This window comes from Aspergillus affinis (assembly GCF_023601865.1).
Source record: "Aspergillus affinis strain CMG 70 chromosome Unknown NODE_96_length_144280_cov_85_325291, whole genome shotgun sequence".
NCBI classification, from domain to species: Eukaryota; Fungi; Ascomycota; class Eurotiomycetes; order Eurotiales; family Aspergillaceae; genus Aspergillus; species Aspergillus affinis.
This window is the reverse complement of record NW_026515877.1, coordinates 1,156-27,630: the sequence shown is the minus strand read 5'-3', so window position 1 is coordinate 27,630 and position 26,475 is coordinate 1,156. Positions and strand designations below refer to the sequence as shown.

Genomic DNA, 26,475 nt, shown 5'->3' with positions numbered 1-26,475 from the left:
CCGCATTCATTTTGTGTCGCAGATTTTCATCATCAGTCTTACTTTCCCGTCTACCTGCATACATTCCACAGGTTTCCCTTCCATAACAGCCATGACTGGGCTACTTTCCGCGCCTCCTGATTTCGAGAGAAGAGTATTCGGCATCTTCGAGCGATATAGTCAAGATTCTAAAGGCCGAGTACGTCACCCGTATTTCTTTGGCGTAGTGCATATATCCTCTAGCTATTGCGACTAACGAAACATTCAACCCAGGGCTGGGACTACAACCCTGAAAACTACAACGCGCGAATCGAAGCAATCTCCCCAGGATCCGGATCGAGCGACAGTTCTCCCCCCTCAGTGGCCTTTCGCTTCATCGTGACGGAGGATATGTGTAACTACACTCACCACCTTCATGGCGGATGCGTGACCACCATCCTCGATACACTCAGCTCCATTTTTCTGGTCGCATTGTCCAAACCAGGCCTCTACTCGCTAGGAGGTGTCAGCCGCCACCTGCACACCACTTATTTGCGACCTATCCCGGTGGGTAAAGAGGTACGCCTCGTATGTAGTCTGAAGCATGCGGGCAAGAAACTGGTTTTGTTGAAGGCGAACTTGTACAGAGTGGATGACGATAGGCTCTGTGTGATTGGGATCAATGAAAAGGCGAACACGGATCCTCCTAGGGAATCTAAAATTTAATATCTTTCGAGAGCATGTCATATGAACCCTATTCATATACCGTCTTATGAGCCTCTCAGTGTCCACGTTCTTCCTGTGATTGTCATGATGTCAGTTGGATCTGCAGATTAGCCTTTTGGGGAATATAAAGCAGGATGATGGTAATTGCATATGTTACGTCAGATCTTGTGATTTTAAGCCACCAATCAACCTTATCTCGGTATAATTCCAAACAATCCGCAGTGCAGCTGGTGATAATGCTAAGGTCCTTTCTTAAGGATTTGCATATTGCGACACAGACTTTGTCGATTATTCTGCCATGCAACCAGACAGTATGGTGTGTACCCACGGCGGCATGATTACAATAAACATGAAGATCTTTACTATCAGTAGTGTATCATTTATTAGACTTTGGATCCGATCGTCCAAATATACCTTTGTGCTCATATTCTAGAGGTATACCTCAAAATCCTTCGCAGCTTCAAGCACTGTTCGATCAAACGAAATCCATGGCTTGCCCGTCGCCTTGACTGCTTTAGAGGCATCGAATCCCACAGTGCGCCCTGGAACCGGTTGCTCTGACGAATCATTCGCCCCGGACCACGGTCCTCGGATAATGTCTCGCCGGCCTGGGTAGCCTCTGAGTAAAAGTTCGGCGATATTTAAGGGACTAGCCTCTGTGGCTACTGCTAGGTATCGCTCCTTGTCCAACAGGGCTGGGTGATCGATAGCCCAGATAATCAAACGAGCAACATCATGTATGTCGACGTAAGGCCAGATGCCCTGAAAAGCCGGTTTCACTTTCTGGCCGTGGAAAACATCCCAGACTATGCCAGCGGTCTCCGATAGCTGATTCGGGTCGTCGGGGAGCACTAGCGGTGGACCACACACAAAGCTACCGGAAAACATATAAGGACAATTCATGTATATGGCATGCAGCATCTAAACTCACCCAGGATTGATAGAAGTCATGGAAAACGGTGGCCCGCGTTCATTCCGGAACCTCCACATGGCCCTTTCGGAGGCGGTTTTGCTCGCAACATAGATCGACGATGCGGATGCTCGTGGCCCCAAGGCAGCAATCTCATCTTCGGCCCAGTTTTCCCAATCTGCTTCGGTGATTAAGTGTGCATAGAGCCCTTTCGGTATCATCGTAGTGGCTGAGGACATCAAAATGAAGGATTTGAGGTTGGGTCCCGCAGCACTCACGCAAGAGTCTAGGAGACCTGTCGTACTTTGAACCGCCGTAGCGAGAATTGGACTGGGGTCTGTGAATGTCGAAGAGATAGGGGCCGCGATGTGAGCAACAGCTGTCACGCGTGAATGATCGATTTGTCAGTTCTTGACTTTCGCCTATTCTTCCCCTGGTTGTTAAAATAACAGCTTGTCTACCTTGGACGGCATTATCAAAAGCACCTGGAATAGTAATGTCAGGCACATGTACAATCTCCAACAGGCCATCGTCACTCCATGTTCGTAGTCTCGCCCTCAGTCGATCGGCCAAATGTGGCGAGCGTACTGTTCCGCGGACTGCATAACCGGCCTGTAGAAGCTCATATATTGTACAGGACGCAATGTAGCCATTGGCACCGGTAACCAGGACAGTTCCCCTATCTACTCTCATGTTGTAATCTGCGGGTGGGTAGGATTGTTTGTCAAGTCCGCTTAGGAGAGTAGTAAAGTACTCAAGCAAGAGGAGATTAGGACCGCAGAATTGCCCCGACGCCACTTTATACAGTCGGTCCTGTCCCACATTTTGTGGTTGGTGGTGAGACAGAAAAATGGCTTATATAAGCCGCTCATCCTTTCACTTGGGCAATGAAAAAGATCATTCAATCACTTCAGCTCCAGGCAGTTTGCAGATTACAGAAAATGAAAATCCGATAAGGACCAAAGGAGTCGATGAACCATTTAACGAATTATATCCTACAGACGTTGGTCCTGAGTTGTCATAGACCGAAGTACGTCAATCAATGAAGCTTTGAAAGAGGAAATAAGGTGACCCAGTTGCATGCACAACTCCATCTCTCAAGGTCTCAGCAAGAAGGGTATAGGACTGACTCGTCCAGCACGATCAAAGCGGATCAGAAAACGGTGCATTCCTCATCCCGCATTCAGAATACTGATTCCGGGGACTTTTGTCCGGGGTGAGACAGAAGCTTATCCACTCTGAGACAGCCAGCCCTAATTTTGGCCGGCGTTCCCTGGCGGATTACATCAGCGGCGGGCCCTCGACCCCTCGGCTTCACCGCCTTCCATGAATGAAGCACTGATTCAGCACTGATTCAGCGGTTTCGTTTAGTGGCCAATGGGCGTGGACGGCGCCTAGCTCGGCCTGGCGCCTATCCTCATGCGGCCTAGCGGCTGCAAAAATTGCTAGCGCGGGCGCGGGTTGCAAGGACTCAAAAGCCAATTTTTTTCTCCTCCAATTTTTCTTCTCTTTCTTTCTTTCCTTTCTTTGGGAAAGGAAGACTTTCTCCATCAACAGAACGTTTCTATCGTCGATCTGTTGATTAATCCCTCTTTGATTTCTACGAGTTCCGATAGAAAACTCTAGAATCTTTTTATTCTTCCACAATGCCTATCTCCAACGGCGACGCTCTTGGCAGGGCCATGAAGGCCGAGATCCAGGATCACACCAAGGCCCTGGAAGTCCTGGAGAAGGACTACCCCTCCAGAGATGGTCTGGATGTTGATACCCTGCTGGATTCGGACAAGCACGGAGCATTGACCTACAATGACTTCCTCATCTTGCCCGGATATATCGGTAAGACGACGATGAGCCTTTTCCTCCAGTCGTTTGGTGCCTAGTTATTCATACCTTATGTGACAGGCTTCCCTGCTTCCGATGTCAGCCTGGAAACCCCCGTCTCCAAGCGCATCAGCTTGAAGGCCCCTCTTCTGTCCTCCCCCATGGACACTGTCACCGAGCACAACATGGCCATCCACATGGCTTTGCTGGGTGGTCTGGGTGTCATCCACCACAACTGCACCGCCGAGCAGCAAGCCGAGATGGTCCGCAAGGTGAAGAGATACGAGAACGGCTTTATCTTGGACCCCGTTGTGCTCTCCCCCAAGGCTACTGTCGGAGAAGCCAGGGACTTGAAGACCAGGTGGGGATTCGGTGGTTTCCCCGTCACTGGTAAGTTATCAATCTTTCTCGAATTCTTTCCCCTGCCCCTTTTGCCCAGCTGCAAATTTTTGTGATGATTTCCATCTTTCTTCATATAACTTTCGTTCCACTGGAGCAGCGAGAGTTGCACTGTAGAGAAACAGATTATATCTGATCCATGTATCCTGCTTTTTCATGTTCTTGATTCCACACCTTGCTTGCAAGAATTATGACTAATTCTGTTACTGTCAACAGAGAACGGTACCCTCCGCTCGAAGCTCGTTGGTATGGTCACCAGCCGTGACATTCAGTTCCACCACAACCTTGAAGACCCCGTCACCGCCATCATGGCCACCGACCTGGTTACTGCCCCTGCTGGCACCACCTTGGCCGAGGCCAACGAGGTTCTCCGCAGCTCCAAGAAGGGCAAGCTCCCCATCGTTGATGAGAGCGGAAACCTTGTCTCCCTGCTTTCGCGCAGTGACTTGATGAAGAACCTTCACTACCCTCTGGCCTCCAAGCTTCCCGAGTCGAAGCAGCTGATCTGCGCTGCTACCATCGGTACTCGTGACGCCGACAAGCAGCGTCTTCAGCTGCTGGTTGAGGCTGGTCTCGACATCGTCATCCTGGACAGCAGCCAGGGTAACAGCATGTACCAGATCGAAATGATCAAATGGGTCAAGAAGACCTTCCCCGAAATTGACGTCATTGGCGGAAACGTCGTGACTCGGGAGCAAGCCGCGGCTTTGATTGCCGCCGGTGTCGATGGCCTGAGAATTGGCATGGGCAGCGGTAGTGCTTGTATCACCCAGGAGGTCATGGCTGTCGGCCGTCCCCAGGCCGCGTCCGTTCGCAGCGTGTCTTCTTTCGCCGCTCGCTTTGGCGTTCCTTGCATTGCTGATGGTGGTGTCCAGAACGTTGGACACATCGTCAAGGGTCTTGCTATGGGTGCCTCCACCGTCATGATGGGCGGTCTCCTTGCCGGTACCACCGAGTCTCCCGGTGAGTACTTCGTCAGCAACGAAGGTCAGCTCGTCAAGGCCTACCGTGGCATGGGCAGTATCGCTGTCATGGAGGACAAGAAGGCCGGCGGCAAGGCCGGTAACGCCGGTACCGCTCGGTACTTCTCGGAGAAGGACAACGTCATGGTCGCCCAGGGTGTTGCCGGCTCCGTCCTCGACCGTGGTTCCGTCACCAAGTTCATCCCTTACCTCGTTGCGGGTGTGCAGCACTCTCTTCAGGACATCGGTGTGCCCAGCCTTGAGGCTCTGCACGACGGTGTGAACAAGGGTCTTGTCCGCTTTGAAATGAGAAGCGCTAGCGCCATGGCCGAGGGTAACGTCCACGGTCTGCACAGCTACGACAAGAAGCTCTACTCTTAAATAAGCTAGATAATGCGCTTGGTTGATTTCTTTTTCTACTCGGGACTTTTCTTTGCTTCCAAAGACCGGCTTACACGATGACACGTGGCGATACGAAAACAAAAAAGTTCACTGGCATGAGGGTTAGGAGTTAAGATGTGGATATGCGCGGGCATTTGCTTTTCTTTCTTGGTTGCTGTAGCATTTCATGCTTACCATGATTATGCAGTTGGAATATTGAACACTGAATTAGACTTTTATCACTTGTTCTCATCATTTCTCTTTCTCTGTATATTGCTCTGTAAATCTGCGGAAATTTCCCTTATAGAGACGTCCAAACCCGAAGCGGCTACCCGCGGGGGAACAGTCAGCCTAGGTTCTCCCAGTCATTGCCAAGGCTATGTTCTCCGGAGAGTACTAGTAGTAGTTCCTAGCATGCATCCTCGTTCCCCGTTCATCAATTAATCCTGCTCCTCCTTTCCTTATTGATTCTAGAATAAAAGTTAGCTGCACCTCGGTTGCCCTTCATACAAGGACATGATCTCACCCGCACATGTGCCGCGGCGCGCATCCAAACTACCCAGGTCGCTATACATCAACCGGCAAGGACTCATCCAACGCTCCTTTCCGACAGGTTCTCCGGATACACCTTTACGAGTTACATCTAGTTTTTATTTGACCCAACCTATTATCGGAAAGACCTCACCATTCTCTCATACTAGAGGTTTCTTTTCATCTCGCAGCATGTCATCACAGAGCGACACTCAAAAGCCGAAGCCGAAGCAATCAATCCCAAGGCCGAGTTCAAGGTTAGCCGAGCTTGTTTTCCATTTACTCATTAGTGAAACAAAAGAAAAGCAAAAAATACAACATGCAATGATAAAGTCCAGCCATAAATCAAATAACTAACGATTCCTAGTGTCATTCTGGTATCTCCGAAGAATGAGATCCTGCTACTCCATCGCGTCAAGACCTCGGCGTCATTTGCCTCGGCTCACGTCTTCCCCGGCGGGAATCTATCAAGTCAAGACGGACCATGTCCACCCGTCGAGGACCTGAAAAGGCACGACGATGGTCCCTGGTACCGACAAGCCGCGCTCCGTGAGCTTTTCGAGGAAAGCGGAATCCTGCTGGCCAAGAACAAGACCTCCGGGAAAATGCTAACTGTCCCGGAGGACGAACGGGAAAAGGGCAGACGATCGATTCATCAGCAGGAAGTTACTTTCTCGGACTGGCTGCACGGGCTGGATTCTGCAGCTGTTCCTGATACAGGTTTGATCTTCCCCTACTACCCTTTCCGAAAGTCCGTCCGTGTTTTCCGTTTGGACTAACTAATTGGATCTTTGATAAAGAGCAACTGATACCGTTCACGCGATGGATCACCCCGACGAATGTGCCCAGGCGGTATTCTACGCAAATGTACCTGTATTTCCTCCCTTTGCCTCTCGAATCCGAGAAGTCACTTTTGAAAGAGATCCCCGCGGAAGGAGAGCGGGAGGAAATTCAAGTGCCTACGAGCGACGGCGGCATTGAAGTCACCGAGGCTAGATTCTTGCCGGCGTCGGAATGGCTTCGTATGGCGCAACAGGGCGAGGTCATGCTTTTCCCGCCACAATTCTTGCTTTTGCATCTGGTGTCGCAATTCTTAGACAAGGAGCCTCGTGCAGGAACCTCGTTAGACTATTTGAAGAACCGACGGACACAACTGGTCGAGTTCGCACATTCGGGCACTCCACCCTGGACCGAGAAGTGCATTTCTCCGAAGATGCTCAAAATGACGTCCGACAAGCGGACGGTCCTAGCTCTAGACCATCCCGGACCGGAATTGAAAGACAGTGATAGACAAGGCGAGTCCGACCGAGTTGTGTTAGTACGGTTTGGACAAGGAGCGGCTCGGCAACTTGAAGTGCGCTGGAAGAAGGAGGTATTGTCTGCGGATGGTGGGGAAGAGAAAGGTCGTCTGTAAGCTATCCAGGTCTCGTAACAGTCACTTCATGTTGTAGGTTAGAGTATACTTTGAACAAATTACCGGATCACCCAGGATCAGGGCCAGCCACCGCAGTCCCGTCTAGATCGCGTACAACCACGGACGGGAAAGTAGGGCACTGCTTACCGCCACGGCCCCTCCCCCAATGGGAGCACGACCGTAGCCCTCGACAAAAGATCACATGACCCACACAACCGTCGCCCGGAATCGCCCCAAAAGAGTCGCGCATTTTCACGACCGTCCGCCAGTTTAACCCGCCAGCGCACCCCCTCCGAATTCTCACCGTCGTCAACCTCAAACACCACCAACCGCCAAAATGGAGAACGAAAAGGGAGAGATTGTCGATCTGTATGTTGTCACCGTCTTTTTTTTTTTCTCATTTCCCGCTTTTTCCCCTACAGACTATAGGAGGAGGGAAAGGTCCGATCGATTTCCGGCGACTAAGGAATGAACATGTCCTTGTGTCTCAACACTCGTCTTGTCTTGCGAAACGGGTGTCAAGGAAGGGAGAAAGAAAGACCAGGAACGGACATGTCGCTGTCCATAATTCAATTTTTCACGGCTGGTGGATTCGCAAAGACAAGGCGAGCGTGAGAGGGCAAGAGGCATATTTAAACCTGTCGCAGCCAGCGAAGGGTTCCCAATTTCCAATATCCAGCCTCCATGTTATCATTGCATGCAAAGAGAAAAAAAGAAAAAAAAAAAAAAAAAAAAAAAAAACAAGCGAAAGGACAAAAGGGAATCCAAGCTTCGGAACCAATGCGATCGGACCAGGAGGGGAAAAATTGCAGCATTCAACCAAACCAGTACCACCATGAAGAAATAACCCACTAACTTTTTTTTTCTCAACCAGCTACGTCCCCCGCAAGTGCAGCGCCACCAACCGCATCATCAAGGCCAACGACCACGCCTCCGTCCAGCTCTCCGTTGGCAAGGTTGACGAGAACGGCCGCTACACCGGTGAGAACAACACCTATGCTCTCTGCGGTTTCATCCGTGCTCGCGGTGAGAGCGACGACTCCTTCAACCGCCTCGCCCAGCGTGACGGTTACCTCAAGAGCGTCTGGTCCGCCAACCGCCAGCGGTAAATTTGATGGATTTCCGGGTGTTTGAGAATTTCTGGGGTGGACTTTGATGGTGGGGGATAACCATGATGGTATGATTTTCTCTCTTTTCCCCTGTCATAATAGCGGATATGCTGTGGTCGTCGCAAGAGAAGAAAGCTAATAGATTGAGATTTATAGGATCCATGATGTTTTTATACCGTATTTGTGGGGTTAATAACATCGGCCGATATGATTAAGAATTTCCTTAAAAAAAAACCATGAATGAAAGAATTTCATACAGTCAATTAATCAAATCCATCTATTGGTTTCTTTTCGTCAATGTCGCTCCCTGTCCTACCGACCTTTCCCATATACCCTTCTACCTTGCCCAAGACCCAATTGTAATAATATCTACCCCATATCCTCCGTTCATCCACCTTTCCTAGATCTATTTCCCAATCCGTCCCCCCAAGATCCCTCAACCAAAAAAAAAAAAAAAAAAACCGGCCCATCAAACCCCCCTCACCCGACGATGCCTTTCTCTGATTGAACATCTTCGAGATATTCATCCGAGTTTCGTGGCCGTCCCCATGAGCGAGGAGGTAGATGATATCTCAGTAAGAAACGAACGAAAAAGTAAATTCAAACCTTACTTGCTTGCCCTTTCTTACTGACCCTGTGCCGAATATTATTCATATCCCGCCTACTGAAGAGCCACTTCTGCTGAGTTTTGCGTCGGGGCACAGATACGGGTGGGACATTTCTTTTATTCAGTTTTTCTTTTCTGTTTTTCTGGTGGGGGGAGGGGTGTTGTAGATTTGCGTTGTTTTTTAGGAACAGTGGGTATTGGGGGATTTGATGGGTTGGTTATATGTAGCTTTGCTCGATACCTAGCATCTATCCTATCTTGTGAAGTCGGCATGAATATGTTTGTACACCGTAGTTTGTGTGTACCTAATTTCATACTTCCGAAATCCCAAGGTCTTTAAAATGTGAGCCCTTTTTACTATTTCCATGATCGTCGGATAATTTCTTGAGAATCTGTGTGATTTCATATCATATCATGTATAGCGATGAAAGAAAAGCTGAAAAAATTTTTATTTTTGTCTCTCCGTTTCGTTCCATGTCCATTTCCACGTCACATCAACAACATCCCATCTGCATCTGCTCTAGTTTACTCTAGTCCTTCTCCAGTCTAACAGCAGGGTTGCTCTCGATGAAATTGAGGTCGACCTTGTGGCCGAGAAGTTCTCGGATGTTGCTCACGGCGTACCTACAATGGATTAGTATTTTGGATATGATTCAGAAGGTGCAAGTAGGGAAAAACTTACTTGATCATGGTAGGTCTCTCCAGACTCAGTCCGAATCCGTACACTTGCATGTTCTTGGGAAGACCCATGGGCTCCAGCATCTCCGGTCGGAACATACCACTGTTTCCGATCTCCACCCACTTGCCCAGACCCTCGTGGTAGCCGAAGATCTCCATACTGGGCTCGGTGTAGGGGTTGTAGGCGGGCTTGAAGCGCAGCTGGTGGATGCCCATCTTGGCGAAGAAGACCTCCATGAAGCCGATCAAGCCACCCAGCGTGAGTCCGAAGTCGGCAATGACACCCTCGATCTGGTGGAACTCCGCCAGGTGGGTGGCGTCGACCGCCTCGTTACGGAACACCCGGTCGATACTGAAGTACCGCGCGGGCCGCGGGTTGGCCGCCAGCTTGTGCAGCATGTATGTCGATACCGACGTCGTGTGTGTGCGCAGCACCAGCCGTAACGATTCGTCCGCGTTCCACGGGTAGCGGTATCCGACTGATCCGTACTTGCCGTTCTCGTGCACCTCGCGCACGTCCGCCCAGTACTGCTTGTAGTCGAGGGGCTTCTGCGCGGCGGAGGAAGAGGCGGGCTGGACGTATTTCGGACGGTGGGGGTCGTTCTCGGGGTCCTCGCGGGGAGGGTCGGCCTTCGCAGGGTCGGAGATGTAGAAAGTGTCTTGCAGGTCACGGGCGGGGTGTTGCTGGGGCACGAAGAGGGCGTCGAAGTTCCAGAAGCCGGTCTCCACGTAGCGGTTGGTGGGCATCTCCTCGAATCCCATCTCGAAGAAGATATTCCGGAATTCCTGCCGCACCTTGTTGAGGGGGTGGAAGGCACCGGACGGGGTGGGAGCTCCCTTGGCCTTGAAGTTGTAGGGCTTTAGTTTGGCCGTCTTCCACGAGCCGTTCGTGAGCATCTCGACCGTGAGATCGGTCTCCTCCTTGACGAATTCCAGGGCATACTTGGCACCCTTGGTGATTTTGAAGGTGATCACCTTCTGGAAGGAGACCAATTTCCGTCGCTTCAGGTCCGAGAGCGCCTTCTGGTCCGCCAGGGTCTGAGTGCGCTGGACGGTCAACAATTGCTCACGAGTCTCGTCGACAATGGTTTCGGTGTTGGCCCGGAGGAGGGTGCCGTCCTTCTTGATCCAGCCTCGCTTGAAGGCATTACCCTGGCCAACCTTGGCGTTGTCCTTTCCAACAATCCCGGGCAGATCGCCGATCTTCAACCCGTCCAGAGCAGCCACAACCGCCTCGAAGACCTTAGCCTCGTGACTGCCGTTGTTGGCGATTTCCTCGCCCTCCTTCGTCAGGGCAGCGACTTCGCGTTCCACGGTGTCATATTCGACCATCTGGCGGGAGGCTAGGCGGTCAAGCGCACTTTTGATAGTCGAGGAGGGGGTGGAGGGGAAGGCTTCGTTGGACAGAATGGGCGCATCGGACGCGGACAGGGCGCCCAAAACGGGATTCGTCATATCGGTCGCCATGGCTGCAGTCGTGGTGCCACAGGGAATTGACGGCAGGAACAGAAGAAGACGTGCAGGAGGCCGGGGAATACTGGAGCGTGGATTATCGAACAGATACTGCCCACTTTCCGAATTGTGACTCTTTCGATGCTAAATTACGGCGGTCGGCAGCGACCAGAACCGCCATCCCGTGACTTGGCAATTGGCTACCCCGCCATCCATTCTGGGATAACACTGATAGCGATGCAATCATCCCGGATCACACTCTCTCGACTTTCGCCGTCTTCTCTTATGTCATGCCTGTCTTATCTGTAGTCCGGTGTCTATCCCGTTGCAGCACAGCGAGTTATCAATTCTGTAAAGAGGTTTTCCCAATGCCGCCTGCCACTCCTATTAATTGCTTTACTATCGTCATATGCATGATCTATTGCCCCTCTCAGCTGATTGGGCATTTTCGTTCCCATGATTTCGGAGTGATCAAAAGACCATCTCTCCATCTCATCTGCATAAGCCATGATGCCTGCACAGTGGCCAGTTTCATCGCGACAGTAGCAAACAGCATCCGGGCCCGGCGGAAGTACATATATATTTCTTCACCTCAGCAAGCCAGACATGAATATTCCGCAGCAAACAGAACGCGTACACTACCCGGAAGAGAGACGGCTCAAACGCAGACCAGTCAAGCATGACTGGTCCTGACTGAAATCGATGCAATCAAATCTGTAACCTAACCCCTGCCAGCACCGCGACTTCCGGCTCGAATCAGGGCATACCCGGCCCCGGGTCCGATGTTAAAACTCATCGGTGAAGCAACCAAGGTCATCAGGTATATGAAGTAGCCTGCAGGTAGCGGTGGTGAAGAAATCCCAGCCAGTAGCATACGCGAGTCGTCTGCAACAATTTGTCCGCCAAGCATGAGGGCGGACAGACCGGACCTGGGGTTTATGCGGCTTACCAACTTGAGCCGTATCTCATCGGGGTTAGAGAACATGCTACATACATTATTATGTCTAGTTACGGAGTAGTTCACTAACTAACTAGACACGGATGTGTTAGTCATCCAGCTAGTTAACTAAATTAGTTTATGCCCCGGATCTAACTATGCGAACAGGCGGAATGACAGAGTCAGCACCAGAGATCCGGCGACTCTATGCCAAGGAAGTGAGTACATCTCCTGATGGTCCGAGAATAACATAAAAGAGCCTGAGCTCCTCCGTATAATCTCGTGGACATACTCCAGTTGGCAATGGCATATGCGTACTCCGTACAAGTCCCGATACGTTTGTGCCGGTCTACCTGATCTACTAAGGTTAGCTCCTTACACAACAGACCAAGTTAGGGATAAATCAATTTTACATGGCGAATTAGGAGCCGGAGGGGCGCATATGAGAAAATGAGAAGGTCGCCAGGCAGTTCGGAAACATGAAAGGTGGTACGCGGGCCATCCTGCGAGATAAATCAACGCTCTCTCTCTCCATGCGCCTCAACCGCCTTTTAAACCTGGATGGAGGGTTGTTCCCCCGAAGAGGAATCGTTCGGTGGAGTCTACCCTAAAACGCCGGGTTTTATTGGTTTGCTGAGGACACCGCACGCGACCGTTAGGTCTGGACTAAAGAAGGCTGTAATATTATTAACATTTACCTTAGTTACATACCTTCCGTACGCTGGGTGCTACTGTTACCTACGGTTTACCACTGGTATCCCCCACCGGTAATGCCTATCTACGGAGTCCCTAACGGAGCCATCGACTACAATCCTACCAGAAACGGTGGGTGGAATCCAACCGAAGAACCTTTTGTTTGGGACCTCCCCATCGGCACCCCGTAGTTATCCAGAGAACCCGCGAGATCAGCCACGCGGACGGGATGTACGGAGTAAAAGGAGTTCGTCAAGCTGATTCCAAATCCCAAGCCTAGATAGGTAGTAAATACACAGCTTCCGTATCGCCGTAAGGGGTCTTACCTTGTGTGTTCCATGTATCAGAGCTTTGAAGGCTTACGGGGGAAAATGGTTGATCAGCCTCCGAACCGCCCATCACACCCTACCTCTCTATCGGGTCCCACCTAAAGTTGAGCACGCTGGACGGGGCCGGTAGGGTTGATCTCTCGTTGAACTTCTGCCTTCCCAAGCCATGTCTCCTGACGGTGAATTGCTTTAATCTCATTCTATTTTATTTATACTATTTTATTTTTTTCTTTTTACTTTGGCCTGTAATTATGACTCTTTGTCCCTTTCTTTCTCTGCAATTTTCCTCATTCCACCTCTTGCTCTCGCCATTTATTGCCCACGTTCTTTCCCACCCGCTAACCGTTTTCCCCTTTCTTGAACCAGCTAGAGAGTAGATAGCCTAGCGCTGAAAGTGTGATAGGTAATGAACGGGGCCAACTCTACCAGCTGGAGCCACGGACATAAGATCGCCACTAGTATTGGAGGAGATCACCGCTGTCCCAATCATCATAGGATGTGTATGAAACATGGGATCAACACACAACCCACTCGCGCACAAACAGCTGGGAGTGTCATCATGTCAGTGAAGAGTTTGACTGCTGGCAGGGGAGAGAGCAAAAGATAAAAAAAAAAATTAATGAGCAATAACGAACAATTCCCCTGATCCTTTAAGCTCTTAACCCAGTCGATCAATTATCGTTTCAATACCAGGTCCTCAGCCAAGAGGATCTTGATTCAGGAACTTGTAAGATGTAAAGAATCCTACAGCGACGATGGACCAGTAATACCAGATTACAAGGGTGCCCCGTGCACTCCGAAGAGAGAAGTTTATACTCCCCCGTGGCAGCTGTGGCTATAATTCGGCATCTGCGGTCTCTTTCTTCCGGGGCTGCTTACCCCCACGCACCGCGGCCCTGTTCTGCCCACGCATTACCACCAACCAAGGTTGAGGAAAGGGCTGGACTGAGACACGCACTGGACTATTCACGACGGATTCCTCCACTTGCTGCTATAATTATTTTTCGTCGCGGAGAGCTCATGACTTATGACTTATGATTGAACGTTGCTTTCTCCGACCATGGATCTTAGGACGTGATGGATGGGGCTCTCCGAGCGTGCCTATACTTCTTCCGTACGCCGGGCGTGAGGTTCATCTCCACCTCGATATACCATTGATGAGGGAGAGAATGGGATGAAAGGGCTCCTCTTCCGAGAGGGACCCCAGCGCAGGAGGGACTGTCTCACTGTACCCGTTGACTGGTGCTTTCCTTCTCTCACCGTCAGAACTGGAGGAATTGCCGGGCGTAGAATAAAGAAAAAGAAAAAAGGCTAAAATCCTGGGCAGGAAGCAGGGATTGCAATGCACAGGATGCTGCAACCGAGTTCATGGTTTGGATTGGGAATCTGGCTAGAATGGCAGAAGGAATATTCTTTGGGCCGGGGTTCTACCTTCTATGTAGATAGGAAGATATACATCGTAGAGCCTTATTTTTGCATCTTTTACATGATGATCATCCTTTCCTTTTTTTGCTTTTTCTTCTTCGTTTTCTTTTGAGATGACATCTGTCTACGGAGTTCAAGGACCTGGAAGTACCCCAGTAGCGGTTGGTAATAATCCTCGTGGATATAGCCTGGTACGCAGGAAAAACATCCAATACCCTGTTGGAACTGATTCAGACAGGCTGGGTGACGGATTCAATTTGCTGGGCTTCACAGTCCATCCAGCTGAATCACTTCTGACTTGTGTTGTGATTATCATTTACTTCGTAATGTTCACCGACAGAGATTATTCGCGTACTTCGTAGGGTTTGATGGTTCTGTTCGAGTCTCTGTACCCGACCAACGAGTAAAAATAAAAAAATAAAAAAATAAAAAAAAGAAAAGAAAAGAAAAGAAAAAAGGAAAAAAAAGCCAGCAGACAGACCGAGACCAGACAAGACCCAAGGCAACTGCTCGCAAACTCACTAACCCCTCCCCCGTCAATAGTATTATTGATTTTTATTCCCTTATTCCCTTATTATCTTAGCATTTGGTATTATTATTATTATTATTATTATTATGATTATTATTTTCCTCTTCATCTCTGGAACCTGATTTTCGACCCATTTTGGTTCCCTTGAGATTGGTTTTCCTATCATCTTGGCCTCCCATCTCACTCTCGCTCTCTCTCTTTCCCTCCCTCGCCCCGTCTTCTTGCTCTGTCTGCTCCTCTCTCACCTCCAACAACCCACACTTGTACAAGACAGACAAGACAGAACCCGCTGACTGATCGAGGTTCGCATCCCCACCGACTTAAACCCGATCAATCGGCGGTCGTCCAATCCCAGGCGTTTCCTGCCCCTTTCAGTATTTTCATCCACCCTTCCAGAGTTCCCTTAACGAACCTCGCTTTTTCCCTCCCCGCCCGAACTCTCTCCCTCTCCCCTTCTTTTTTGCCCGTCCGTGGTTGTTTCGTTGTTTCGTCTCTATCTTGTGTTTCGGGGTCCCAGTCCCGGTCTTGTCCCCCAACCTACTTTACTTGACCTCCATCTATCATCGAACCTCGCTCTATCTCTATCATTCACACCACTTAAGTCCTATTTCCCGACCCGACTGCCCACAAATCCACCGGAATCCTGGCCCTTTTCGACCTTTCTGGCTCTCCACAAGACAACCCCCATGTCGTTTTAGCAGACTCGCCCGATCATTCGTGTCAGTAACACACGGCTTCCTGTTAGGTAGGTGCATCCATCGTCAACTATTTTCTCGCATCCGTCGTTTAATTTTCAACGCCCTGTTTTTTTCCCTTCCCTGTCTCCCCTTGACGCCTGTTGCTTTTTTCGCTGTATGTCCCCTTGGAAATTCTGTTGTTCCTTCTTCCCCCAGTTCCTCTTGGTCCCTCCTTCAGTCATCTGACTACCGTCTTTAATTCTCTTCGAATTTATCCATTTTATTTTATTTTATTTTATTTTTCATTTTTCATTTTCTTTTGTCATCTTGTCATCTATTCCCTTTTCTGTTTTGTCCACCCTCCTTCGTCCACTTGTTCCCCTTCTCCCCATCTTCTGCCCACCCCTTTGTTGCTTAGACATTTTGAGTTTGGTCGCACCTCGATAGACGGTCTTCCCCTCGGATTAAAATTCATCTTCACTCATCTGATTTGATCAGCTCTTATCTTGTTTTCTCAACCCTTTTCTTTCTTCAAGTTTTTTTCCATCCTTGATCTGTTCTCTGTTGTTGATCGCCCGTTGAATTGTTCAAATTTTTCTTTGACTTCTCGGATACATTTCTCATTTTCGTGATCTTCTAGACGAAACTTTAGACGTGAGGAGGACCGCCCGAATCGAGAAGAGATCTCAGAGAAAGAGAAAGGAAACAAACAAAAAAAGCAAACCGCACAACACACCAAAAGCTTTGCGACATCCATACTTATGTCCGTTTTTGATTGAGTCGTCCTAGGGCACAATGGCTGGCGCGGACGAAACGCTCGCGGCCGCTGCTGCCATCCTACAAAGTCTTGCCAGAGATACCCCTCGCTCCGGTTCCTCTCCCCCGTTCGACTTCCAGTTCCCCCAACCTTCCGCAAATGGCTACGACACGAAACCATCCAAACTACCAGGAGACCCTAGTCCAGCCAAGGCCGCCTTTGAGAATGAGTTGGAGGCGTTAATCCGTCGGGTTCATCATCTGGAATTCCAATCTGTCAGTCACCAGACACCCCCTGGAGTTTTTCCTGAAATATCTGTGTCTTCCCTCGACCAAAATGGGAAGGAGCCTGATTTCCTGTGGTCGTTTGGTCTTTCTCGCTCGTCGTCCCGGAAAGGTTCTAACTCTTGCATCTTACAGCAGCAAAATTCTCATCAGCAACAACCACCACTACCACCCCAACCAACAAGGCGACCGGCCCCCGGAACCCGAGACCGTGATGTGGAGATTGAATACGAGGAATCCGATGACGAGGAAGACTCGGAGTCGAGGACCCGATTGGTGCGTGAAGAGGACATCAGCTACCTACGGAACCATGTCCAGAAACAGGCGGAGGAAATCAGTTTCCAGAAGGATATCATCGCCCAAGTCCGTGATGAGCTGCAACAACAGGAGGAGCAGACCCGCCGGGCTCTGACCAAAGTCGAGAACGAAGATGTCGTTCTGCTGGAGCGAGAACTGCGCAAACACCAGCAAGCCAACGAAGCTTTCCAGAAGGCCTTACGGGAAATCGGCGGCATCATCACGCAAGTAGCCAACGGTGACTTGTCGATGAAGGTGCAAATCCACCCCCTGGAGATGGACCCGGAAATCGCCACTTTCAAACGGACAATCAATACCATGATGGACCAGCTACAGGTTTTCGGTAGCGAGGTGTCTCGAGTAGCGCGAGAAGTCGGTACGGAGGGTATTCTTGGCGGCCAAGCTCAGATCACTGGTGTACACGGTATCTGGAAGGAACTTACGGAAAACGTCAACATCATGGCCAAGAATCTCACGGACCAAGTGCGTGAAATTGCTGCCGTCACTACCGCCGTCGCCCACGGAGACCTGAGTCAGAAGATCGAAAGTCGAGCCCAGGGTGAAATCTTGGAACTTCAGCAGACCATTAATACCATGGTGGATCAACTTCGGACATTTGCGACAGAGGTTACTCGTGTGGCCCGTGATGTCGGTACGGAAGGTGTTTTGGGTGGACAGGCTCAGATCGAAGGTGTTCAAGGAATGTGGAACGAACTCACAGTCAATGTCAACGCTATGGCGAATAATTTAACAACACAAGTGCGAGATATTGCCACGGTCACCAAGGCCGTGGCCAAGGGTGACCTTACCCAGAAAGTCCAGGCCAACTGCAAGGGAGAAATCGCGGAGCTGAAGAATATCATCAATTCCATGGTGGACCAACTGCGTCAGTTCGCTCAAGAGGTGACGAAAATTGCCAAGGAGGTCGGCACGGATGGTGTTCTCGGTGGCCAAGCGACGGTGAACGACGTGGAAGGCACCTGGAAGGACTTGACCGAGAATGTCAACCGGATGGCCAACAATCTCACCACCCAGGTCAGAGAAATTGCCGATGTCACCACCGCGGTCGCGAAGGGTGATCTGACCAAGAAGGTCACCGCCAATGTCCAAGGCGAAATACTGGATTTGAAGAGTACGATCAACGGCATGGTGGACCGACTAAATACGTTCGCCTTCGAAGTTAGCAAGGTCGCTCGTGAGGTCGGAACAGACGGTACGCTAGGTGGCCAGGCCAAGGTTGACAACGTGGAGGGCAAATGGAAGGATTTGACCGATAACGTCAACACTATGGCCCAGAATTTGACCTCTCAGGTCCGAAGTATCTCGGATGTGACGCAAGCTATTGCCAAGGGTGATCTAAGCAAAAAGATTGAGGTCCACGCCCAGGGAGAGATCTTGACCCTCAAGGTCACGATCAATCACATGGTGGACCGACTCGCGAAGTTTGCGACCGAACTCAAGAAGGTCGCCCGTGATGTCGGAGTCGACGGCAAGATGGGTGGTCAAGCGAACGTCGAAGGTATCGCCGGAACATGGAAGGAGATCACGGAGGACGTCAACACGATGGCCGAGAACTTGACGTCTCAGGTGCGAGCGTTCGGTGAAATTACTGACGCGGCAACGGACGGCGATTTCACGAAGCTGATTACCGTCAACGCATCCGGAGAGATGGACGAGTTGAAACGGAAGATCAATAAAATGGTGTCGAACCTCCGAGACAGTATTCAACGAAACACTGCTGCCAGGGAGGCCGCCGAGTTGGCCAATCGCACCAAATCCGAATTCCTGGCCAACATGAGTCACGAAATCCGGACGCCTATGAACGGTATCATTGGCATGACACAGTTGACATTGGACACGGACGACCTGAAGCCCTACACTCGGGAGATGTTGAACGTGGTGCACAACCTTGCCAACAGTTTATTAACCATCATCGACGACATCCTTGATATTTCGAAGATCGAGGCCAACCGGATGGTCATCGAAAGCATCCCGTTCACGGTCAGGGGTACTGTCTTCAACGCGCTGAAGACCTTGGCAGTGAAGGCAAATGAAAAGTTCCTTAGCTTGACCTACCAGGTCGACAACACTGTACCGGACTATGTCATTGGTGATCCTTTCCGTCTTCGCCAGATCATCCTCAACCTGGTCGGCAACGCCATCAAGTTTACCGAGCACGGAGAAGTCAAGCTCACGATCTGCAAGTCGGACCGAGAGCAGTGCGCAGCGAATGAATATGCCTTTGAATTCTCCGTTTCGGATACAGGTATCGGTATTGAGGAGGATAAACTCGATCTCATCTTCGACACCTTCCAGCAAGCCGACGGCTCGACCACGCGGAGGTTCGGTGGAACCGGTTTGGGTCTGTCCATTTCCAAACGTTTGGTGAACTTGATGGGTGGTGATGTTTGGGTGACTTCCGAGTATGGACATGGCAGTACCTTCCACTTCACTTGTGTGGTGAAACTTGCCGACCAGTCCCTGAGTGTCATCGCATCCCAGCTAATGCCGTACAAAAACCATCGTGTTCTCTTCATCGACAAGGGAGAGAACGGCGGTCAGGCTGAGAATGTCATGAAGATGCTCAAGCAGATCGATCTGGAGCCGTTGGTCGTACGGAACGAGGACCATGTCCCTCCGCCCGAGATTCAAGATCCGTCAGGCAAGGAATCTGGCCACGCATACGACGTGATCATCGTGGACTCCGTGGGCACAGCACGGCTGCTTCGGACATTTGATGATTTTAAATACGTTCCCATCGTCCTAGTCTGCCCGTTGGTTTGTGTGAGCTTGAAGTCTGCTTTGGATCTCGGAATCAGCTCCTACATGACCACGCCGTGCCAGCCCATTGACCTCGGTAATGGCATGCTTCCGGCACTCGAAGGACGCTCGACGCCAATCACCACCGACCATTCTCGATCATTTGACATCCTACTTGCAGAAGACAACGATGTCAACCAGAAACTGGCGGTGAAGATCCTAGAAAAACACAACCACAACGTTTCGGTCGTCAGTAACGGTCTGGAAGCCGTCGAAGCCGTTAAGCAACGTCGATATGATGTGATTTTGATGGACGTTCAGATGCCCGTCATGGGTGGTTTTGAAGCCACCGGCAAGATTCGAGAATATGAGAGGGAGTCAGGATCGAGCCGAACGCCCATCATTGCACTCACAGCACATGCTATGTTAGGCGATCGAGAAAAGTGCATCCAGGCCCAGATGGACGAATATCTATCAAAACCATTGAAGCAGAACCAAATGATGCAGACGATTCTCAAATGCGCCACTCTGGGCGGGTCATTATTAGAGAAGAGCAAGGAGTCGCGAATTTCGAGCAGTGGCGAAATGCATCCCGTTCATCACACGAGCTCCGATAACAGCAAAAGCCCGCGCCCTACCGTGGAACCTAGGTCAATGACTGCAACCAGCGCCGTGAATCGAAGCAGTCTTGCGAGTCCCACTACCGAGAAAGCCGACGAACTTGCCGTGGAAAGGGTAAATTCTGGATGGTGCTCGAAAACTTCTTGAAACATTCTAACCCAGTATATAGGCACTGTTGCGATCCAACAGCTCGTGAGACGTTTTCAAAAGACATGCATGCGTTCGCTATTTCCTTTTCAAGTTTCGAGTGACTTCGATGCAACTTTATACCCTTTTCTCATTTGCGCGCCTTGTAAGAACTGTTCTTTTGCATGGCGACCTCCTGGTGCCTTTGATTATTTACCTGTTTGGATTCTCTTCGATTCACATGGTTATCGTTCTCTTCTTCTTTCGGGGAAACACCTTTTCTCTTGATTCTTGATTCCTCTAAAAACCTCCTTTTGACCTCTGCCTCTCGCTATCTCTTCTTTGTCCTCTGGATTCTATTTCTCTCTCTACCTCATCCCTCCCCCTCTGATGTCTTTTGGTCAAAACCATGCATGTGTTTGTCGCTGGTATTATGTCGACAATTCAAACGATGGCCTCGATTTTATCTTTCTTGTCTGATCGTATTATATTGTCATTTCCTTGATCTTTTTTCGGATGTTCTTTGATACGCCAGCTGTTTTCTGGTGTAGGGTGTTTGGCGCATGGAAACCATTGAGGGCTCTTCCAAATAAACCTGCGGTATGGGATGGAAACAAATATGGGCGAACTATGTCAATTTGCGGAGGAGCCAGTATCCCCCTCATCGATGGAAGAATACTCTTCTTGCATTTGTTGCAACGTTTTTTCTTTTTCTTTTTTTTCTTTCGCCCGGATATCTTTCTTGTTTTCTACTTTTCTCATCTAACAGAACCTTTTTCCCCCTTCCCCTTTTGAGCACCCATGTCCTGCGTCGGGGTATGTATTGTATTTAATCTCTTATATTCCTCTTTACCATATTTTTCTTCTATTTTCCTTTTCTTTATTTTTACACTAGCAGATGGAACTTGTTTGTTTGGAGAGTCTGGACGCTCCCCATCACCCACCGACTTCTTTTCTTGCCTTGTATTCCGTCCAAACGTTTATCTTTGGCATGTATGAACCAGACTTTCTCTCCTACCGGTAACGGACAACTTGACCGTCGTTGCGTCGGTGAAAATGCAAAGACTTTCGATCAAACTCCTCGTAGCTTGTTTCTGACCGGCTTGGGGGTTTACTTTTTGAATTTGAATCATGATCCAGTCGTAGTTAGTTCCATGCCTGAGTCAATTCTTAATTGTCAATTCTCAATTTCCATTCTCAATTTCCATTCTCATTATTTATTAACATTCAAATTAATTAGGGTTCAGGTTTCAATCCCTTCGTTCTCCTCTATCCTTTCACGATGGAATAGGATAGATGAAGTAGAATGGACAAGACATAGACGTAAGCAACCGAAAGATAAAGGATGTGAAAAAAATGTCACGCAACGTCCCTCTCGTTCTCGTTCTCTTGATTCTTCCCCACCCACCTCATTCATATCTATCTCCATTGTCCACTTTCCTTTTGCCCTTTGCTTTCCTTTCTCATCCTCCCCTATCCTATTAGACATTCATGCAAATAAACGATCGTGACCAACGAACCAATCAATCAAGTCGATCCCACTCCCTCCCAGAGAAATCAAAATCAAAATCAAACCCACCATCCACCACGACGGTAGACAAACGATTGAGATTTCTCCTCATCCTCACCCTCGCCCTCGTCCTCGCCGGCGTCCTCGTCCCCGCCTTTGTCCTTGCCCTTGCGACGATAGACAAATGACTGAGATTTCTCCTCACCCTCACCCTCGCCCTCGTCCTCGCCGGCGTCCTCGTCCCCGCCTTTGTCCTTGCCCTTGCGACGGTAGACAAACGACTGGGATTTCTCCTCACCCTCGTCCTCGTCCTCGCCCTTGTCCTCGCCCTTGTCCTTGCCCTTGTCCTTGTCCTTGCCCTTGCCCTTATCCTTGTGGAGCTTGAATCGCAGCGCACGAAGATAATCTCGTCTCTTGTCCCCGAAATCGGAGTCGGAATCGGAATCCGAGTCGGAGTCGGCGGTTTCATTTCTCTTTGCTCTTGGTGCTCTTGGTGCTCTCTTCTCTCTCTTTTTATTGCGGGTGGGTGTTTCTTGGACCTCCACTTCTTCGTCTTCTGAGGATTCGGAGTCGGATTCTTCTTCGGCCGGTGTGGGTGTTGGAGATGGGGTTGGGGTTGGTGCTGGTGTGGGGATGGGTATGTTCGAGAGTCGGGAGCTGGAGGAGGGGATTTGGATGGAGACGGTTGCGAAGGAGGGCCCACGAGAAGCAGCCGCGGAGGGTGAAGGTCCGGGCGTTTGCATGATGCTGACGACTCCGCCGGAGCCGTGCCCTGGCTTCTGGACTGGTCTGCCGGGCGTATTGCTGGGGCATGGCGGTGGGCAGGATGGGCAGGGTGAGCTGCCGCCTCCGCCGCCGGGATGGGGGCCTCCGCTGCCGCTGGGTCCCGCTCCGCCAGGGCCTCCGCCTCCTGACCCTCCACCACCTGATCCTCCACCACCTGGTCCGCCTCCGCCGGAACCACCACCTCCTGGTCCTCTGCCTCCTCCCGTAGGACAGGGACTGGCACTAGAACCACCACCACCGCCTCCAGGACCGCCTCCGCCAGTACCACCACCTCCTCCGGGGCCACCGCCGCCTCCAGGACGGCCGCCACCTCCAGTGCCTCCTCCTCCAGAGCCACCACCGCTAGAACCACCGCCGCCAGGACCGCCACCTCCAGAGCCACCGCCGCTAGGACCGCCTCCTCCGGGGCCACCACCACCTCCAGTACCACCGCCGCCTCCAGGGCCTCCTCCTCCGGGACTGCCAGTTGGGCATGGAGTTGGAACTCCACCACCACCTCCTCCGGGACCTCCGCCGCCGCCAGGGTTACCACCACCTCCGGAACTACCACCACCGCCGCCTGCTCCTCCTCCTCCACCTCCACCTCCACCACCACCTCCTCCGCCGCCGCCTCCACCAGGACCACCACCACCGGGGCCACCACCTCCGCCAGGGCCACCACCTCCGCCAGGGCCACCACCTCCGCCAGGGCCACCACCTCCGCCAGGGCCACCACCACCGGGGCCACCGCCAGGGCCACCACCGCCAGGGCCACCACCACCTCCGCCAGGGCCACCACCGCCAGGGCCACCACCGCCAGGGCCACCACCACCACCGCCAGGGCCACCACCACCTCCGCCAGGGCCACCACCTCCGCCAGGGCCACCACTTCCGCCAGTACCGCCGCCGCCAGGACCACCACCACCGGGTGAAGTTGTAGTAGGCTTTGGAGGCACGGAAGACGAGCTACTGCTCGGGCACTTCGTACGGCAGATAGTAACCGTAACCGTAGACTGACCGGGGCAAGAGGAAGCAGCAGGAGTCATCTTGATTGTAGGCGGATGACTGCGAGAGACCTCGGGCCCCGGCGGGGTCGACACCCCAGGAGGAAGCGGGACCTCGCTTGGCTTAGACGGAGCCGGGGTCGCCTCTGGAGGACGGTTCGAGGGAACCATTCCGTCAGGGGGAGGCTGGCCGACGGACGCAGGGACAGCTGCCGCATCACGGATGATGAGACCCCATGAAGCGGCAGCTAGGATAAAGGCCTTCGTCGAGGGAGGCATGTATCTTTGACTTGGTTTCCGCTGTTCGAATGGTTGTGATATTGATTGACGATTGATCCTAAGGTAAATCGGGTCGGATCAGGTGCAGGAAGATGAGTGTAAAGAGAATCAGGAGGTGGCAAAGAGGGGATATATTAGTGTAGTGAGATATGTATTGCAGTTTTCTGGAACATGATGGGCGTTGTATGTCATTAGATGCGTGTATTGCGTGTCCTGCGTGGAAATGGATGCTGCCCTATGGGAGTTCGTCGGAATCCGGTAATTATGACGCCAAAAGAGGATTCACACTGACGGAAATCCGATCCATGTACGTTCCAGACCTGCCCTGCCAGCAGGGTATCATGCCGGAGGACACTTCCGAGTCATTATCATGGTGCAAGGTGACATTCCGACTTGAAAAACGGGAAAATGGAAAATGGAAAATGGAAAATGGCAAACTTTTGGGGGGAATTGGACAAGAATCAAAAAAAAAAAAAAAAAAAAAAAAAACCCAGAAGCTGGAAAGACTGCATTTTTTGGGGAAGGGTAAAATAGTTTTGTGTGAAGCTGTGACGCTAGTTATGAGATTTCATGTTTCGTGGTGATGTGTATTTTGTTATGTATTTTCTTTTGTAGTTTTCAGAATTGTTTGCTTTATGCGTTTCGTACTTGAGCATTGGTCGAGAATGCAAGTGGTAAAAGGTTCGAGAGGCATCAGTAAAGTGCCAAAGGATGGCGCCAGCCAACATGAATTACCTTCACTGCGATGCAACAAGCAAGGCCGGCAGTATAGCAGCAAGTCGTGAAGACAATAAGGCCCCAGTATTCCCCGTTGCAACGCGAAAGTATTTCGCCTGCAATTGGAATGCCAGTGAGAGTTCTATGCACATGATGGTTAGATGGGTCTGGACTGATGATGAATGTTGAGAAGGATAAAAGAGGAAAGGTTTCTCGGACTTACCCAAAACTCACAACTGTGTATGACGTGGCATAATATCTGCCATAATTTTCAATTTTGCAAAGCTGTGAAATGCAAACTGGAGTGAGACTGATATTGCTGCCGCTGCCGAAGCCAAAAATGACACTGTATACGATCATCACCGGAACGCTGTTTCCAGCAGGAAGCCAAAGACAAGCATTGCAAACCACACAGAGGGCTACTGTCGCTATGAGGGTATTGAAGCGCCCCAGATAGTCAGCAACAAAGCCTGGAATCCATCTTCCGAAAAACGATCCTGCATTCAGAATGGCCACCATCTGATATGATAGTCGGTTAGACACGCCATGGGCCAAAGCATAAGAAGAAATGTAACTAATCGGAACGAAAAGACCCCACTCCACGAAGAAGATAGCAGCCGTTGTAAGGGCGAATTTGGGTTCCCGAAATATGGTAAAGTCAGGAAGAACGTTCTCTTTCGAAGCGGGTTTCTTCGGAAGTCGGGACTTGACCAAAAGACACGATACAATTACCAAGACCAAGCAGATCAAGGCAACAACACGGGTTGCCCATGCCCAACCGATCCTTGGAAATAATTGTTCAAGAGTAAGTGGGAATACAATTCCCCCAACAGAACCACCGGTTGCGGCAAGGCCAGTGGCAACACCACGTTTCTCATTGAAGTAATGACCAATGGCAGAAATTGCCGGAGTGAAGATGAGAGAAGCTCCTAATCCACCGGCAACGCCAATGACGAGCATGAAATGCCAGTACTGAGTGCAAAAACCCAGGGCAACCATCATGACCACGACTAATACCGAGCCTGCGAAAACAAGAAACCGAGGGCCTTTGGCATCGAATATAGGTCCGATTTGGACTCCACAGAAAAAAGTCAGAAATGCGTACATGCCAAATATCCAACCGATTTTGCCAGAGCTATACTCTTCCAGTTGATGACTCTCGAGGTATGCCTGGAACGTCCCAATGGTGTTGACCAAACCAAGAGAAGCGAAAAGGCCCATCCAGCTGCCAAAGACTACCAGCCAAGCCTCCAGTCCGCCTTCAGGGTAAGTATTCCCATCGGCATCGGTAGTTACACGGCTTATAGAAGTGCCATGTACAGAGCGGTGTGAGGGAAGATCTTCGGATGACTGCCTGTCGAGGTCATTTTCGGTATTCACCTGCGTATCTGGTGGCTGATAGGAGCTGGTATGTGTATGGGAATGCACTTGTTTTTCGGCATCGCTAGCATCATAAGCAGAATATGATGGATCAGGCAACTGCTTCTCTGACGATGGAGGATGTTGCGTGCTATGATCAGCGGCATGAGGAAGTAAATCGCTAGGATGCTGTTGTTCTATTCTGTCTGTATTTGGGCTGCCAAAAGGCCTGATGTTTGCGGACATGTCAGTATAGACAGAGGGCGAAAGTGGACCACGGTTGACCTTCGTCCTTTCCCACGCCTGTTTAACACGGCTCCGCTTTTATTCTCGTCCCGGGGTTTGAGGGGGGAAATATTGAACAAGCGAGAACGGGAAACACCAAAGGCGCTGCAAATACGAGGCGAGTGCGAATAAGCCCACAAGGTTGCGGAGAGCAGTATTCTCAAGAACAAAGT

At 50.7% G+C, this 26,475-nt stretch overlaps 7 protein-coding genes across 7 annotated transcripts; 4 read left to right on the top strand and 3 right to left on the bottom strand.

Annotated features, from left to right (window-relative positions):
• Positions 1–91: 91 nt before the first annotated feature.
• On the top strand, positions 92–684 carry KD926_011444 (PaaI family thioesterase; the record flags this gene model as incomplete). The annotated part of the gene is made up of 2 exons (XM_053103725.1): positions 92–178; positions 253–684. The coding sequence occupies 2 exons, from the start codon at positions 92–94 to the stop codon at positions 682–684; spliced, it is 519 nt and encodes a 172-aa protein (XP_052952902.1).
• A 429-nt stretch (positions 685–1,113) lies between these two features.
• KD926_011443 (NAD(P)-binding protein) lies at positions 1,114–2,287 on the bottom strand (the record flags this gene model as incomplete). Its single annotated transcript, XM_053103724.1, has 3 exons — positions 1,114–1,558; positions 1,616–1,973; positions 2,056–2,287. The coding sequence occupies 3 exons, from the start codon at positions 2,285–2,287 to the stop codon at positions 1,114–1,116; spliced, it is 1,035 nt and encodes a 344-aa protein (XP_052952901.1).
• A 953-nt stretch (positions 2,288–3,240) lies between these two features.
• On the top strand, positions 3,241–5,157 carry KD926_011442 (putative IMP dehydrogenase; the record flags this gene model as incomplete). The annotated part of the gene is made up of 3 exons (XM_053103723.1): positions 3,241–3,430; positions 3,497–3,805; positions 4,031–5,157. 3 exons carry the CDS (start codon positions 3,241–3,243, stop codon positions 5,155–5,157), a joined length of 1,626 nt encoding a protein of 541 aa, XP_052952900.1.
• Positions 5,158–5,880: 723 nt separating this feature from the next.
• On the top strand, positions 5,881–8,211 carry KD926_011441 (uncharacterized protein; the record flags this gene model as incomplete). Its single annotated transcript, XM_053103722.1, has 5 exons — positions 5,881–5,945; positions 6,056–6,408; positions 6,489–7,098; positions 7,385–7,471; positions 7,977–8,211. The coding sequence occupies 5 exons, from the start codon at positions 5,881–5,883 to the stop codon at positions 8,209–8,211; spliced, it is 1,350 nt and encodes a 449-aa protein (XP_052952899.1).
• A 1,137-nt stretch (positions 8,212–9,348) lies between these two features.
• Positions 9,349–10,963, bottom strand: KD926_011440 (phenylalanine--tRNA ligase subunit alpha; the record flags this gene model as incomplete). The annotated part of the gene is made up of 2 exons (XM_053103721.1): positions 9,349–9,442; positions 9,501–10,963. The coding sequence occupies 2 exons, from the start codon at positions 10,961–10,963 to the stop codon at positions 9,349–9,351; spliced, it is 1,557 nt and encodes a 518-aa protein (XP_052952898.1).
• Positions 10,964–16,333: 5,370 nt separating this feature from the next.
• tcsC (putative two-component osmosensing histidine kinase (Bos1)) lies at positions 16,334–20,453 on the top strand (the record flags this gene model as incomplete). Its single annotated transcript, XM_053103720.1, has 2 exons — positions 16,334–20,371; positions 20,427–20,453. The coding sequence occupies 2 exons, from the start codon at positions 16,334–16,336 to the stop codon at positions 20,451–20,453; spliced, it is 4,065 nt and encodes a 1,354-aa protein (XP_052952897.1).
• Positions 20,454–21,952: 1,499 nt separating this feature from the next.
• On the bottom strand, positions 21,953–26,263 carry KD926_011438 (putative MFS monocarboxylate transporter; the record flags this gene model as incomplete). Its single annotated transcript, XM_053103719.1, has 3 exons — positions 21,953–23,962; positions 24,677–24,800; positions 24,882–26,263. The coding sequence occupies 3 exons, from the start codon at positions 26,261–26,263 to the stop codon at positions 21,953–21,955; spliced, it is 3,516 nt and encodes a 1,171-aa protein (XP_052952896.1).
• Positions 26,264–26,475: the final 212 nt, after the last annotated feature.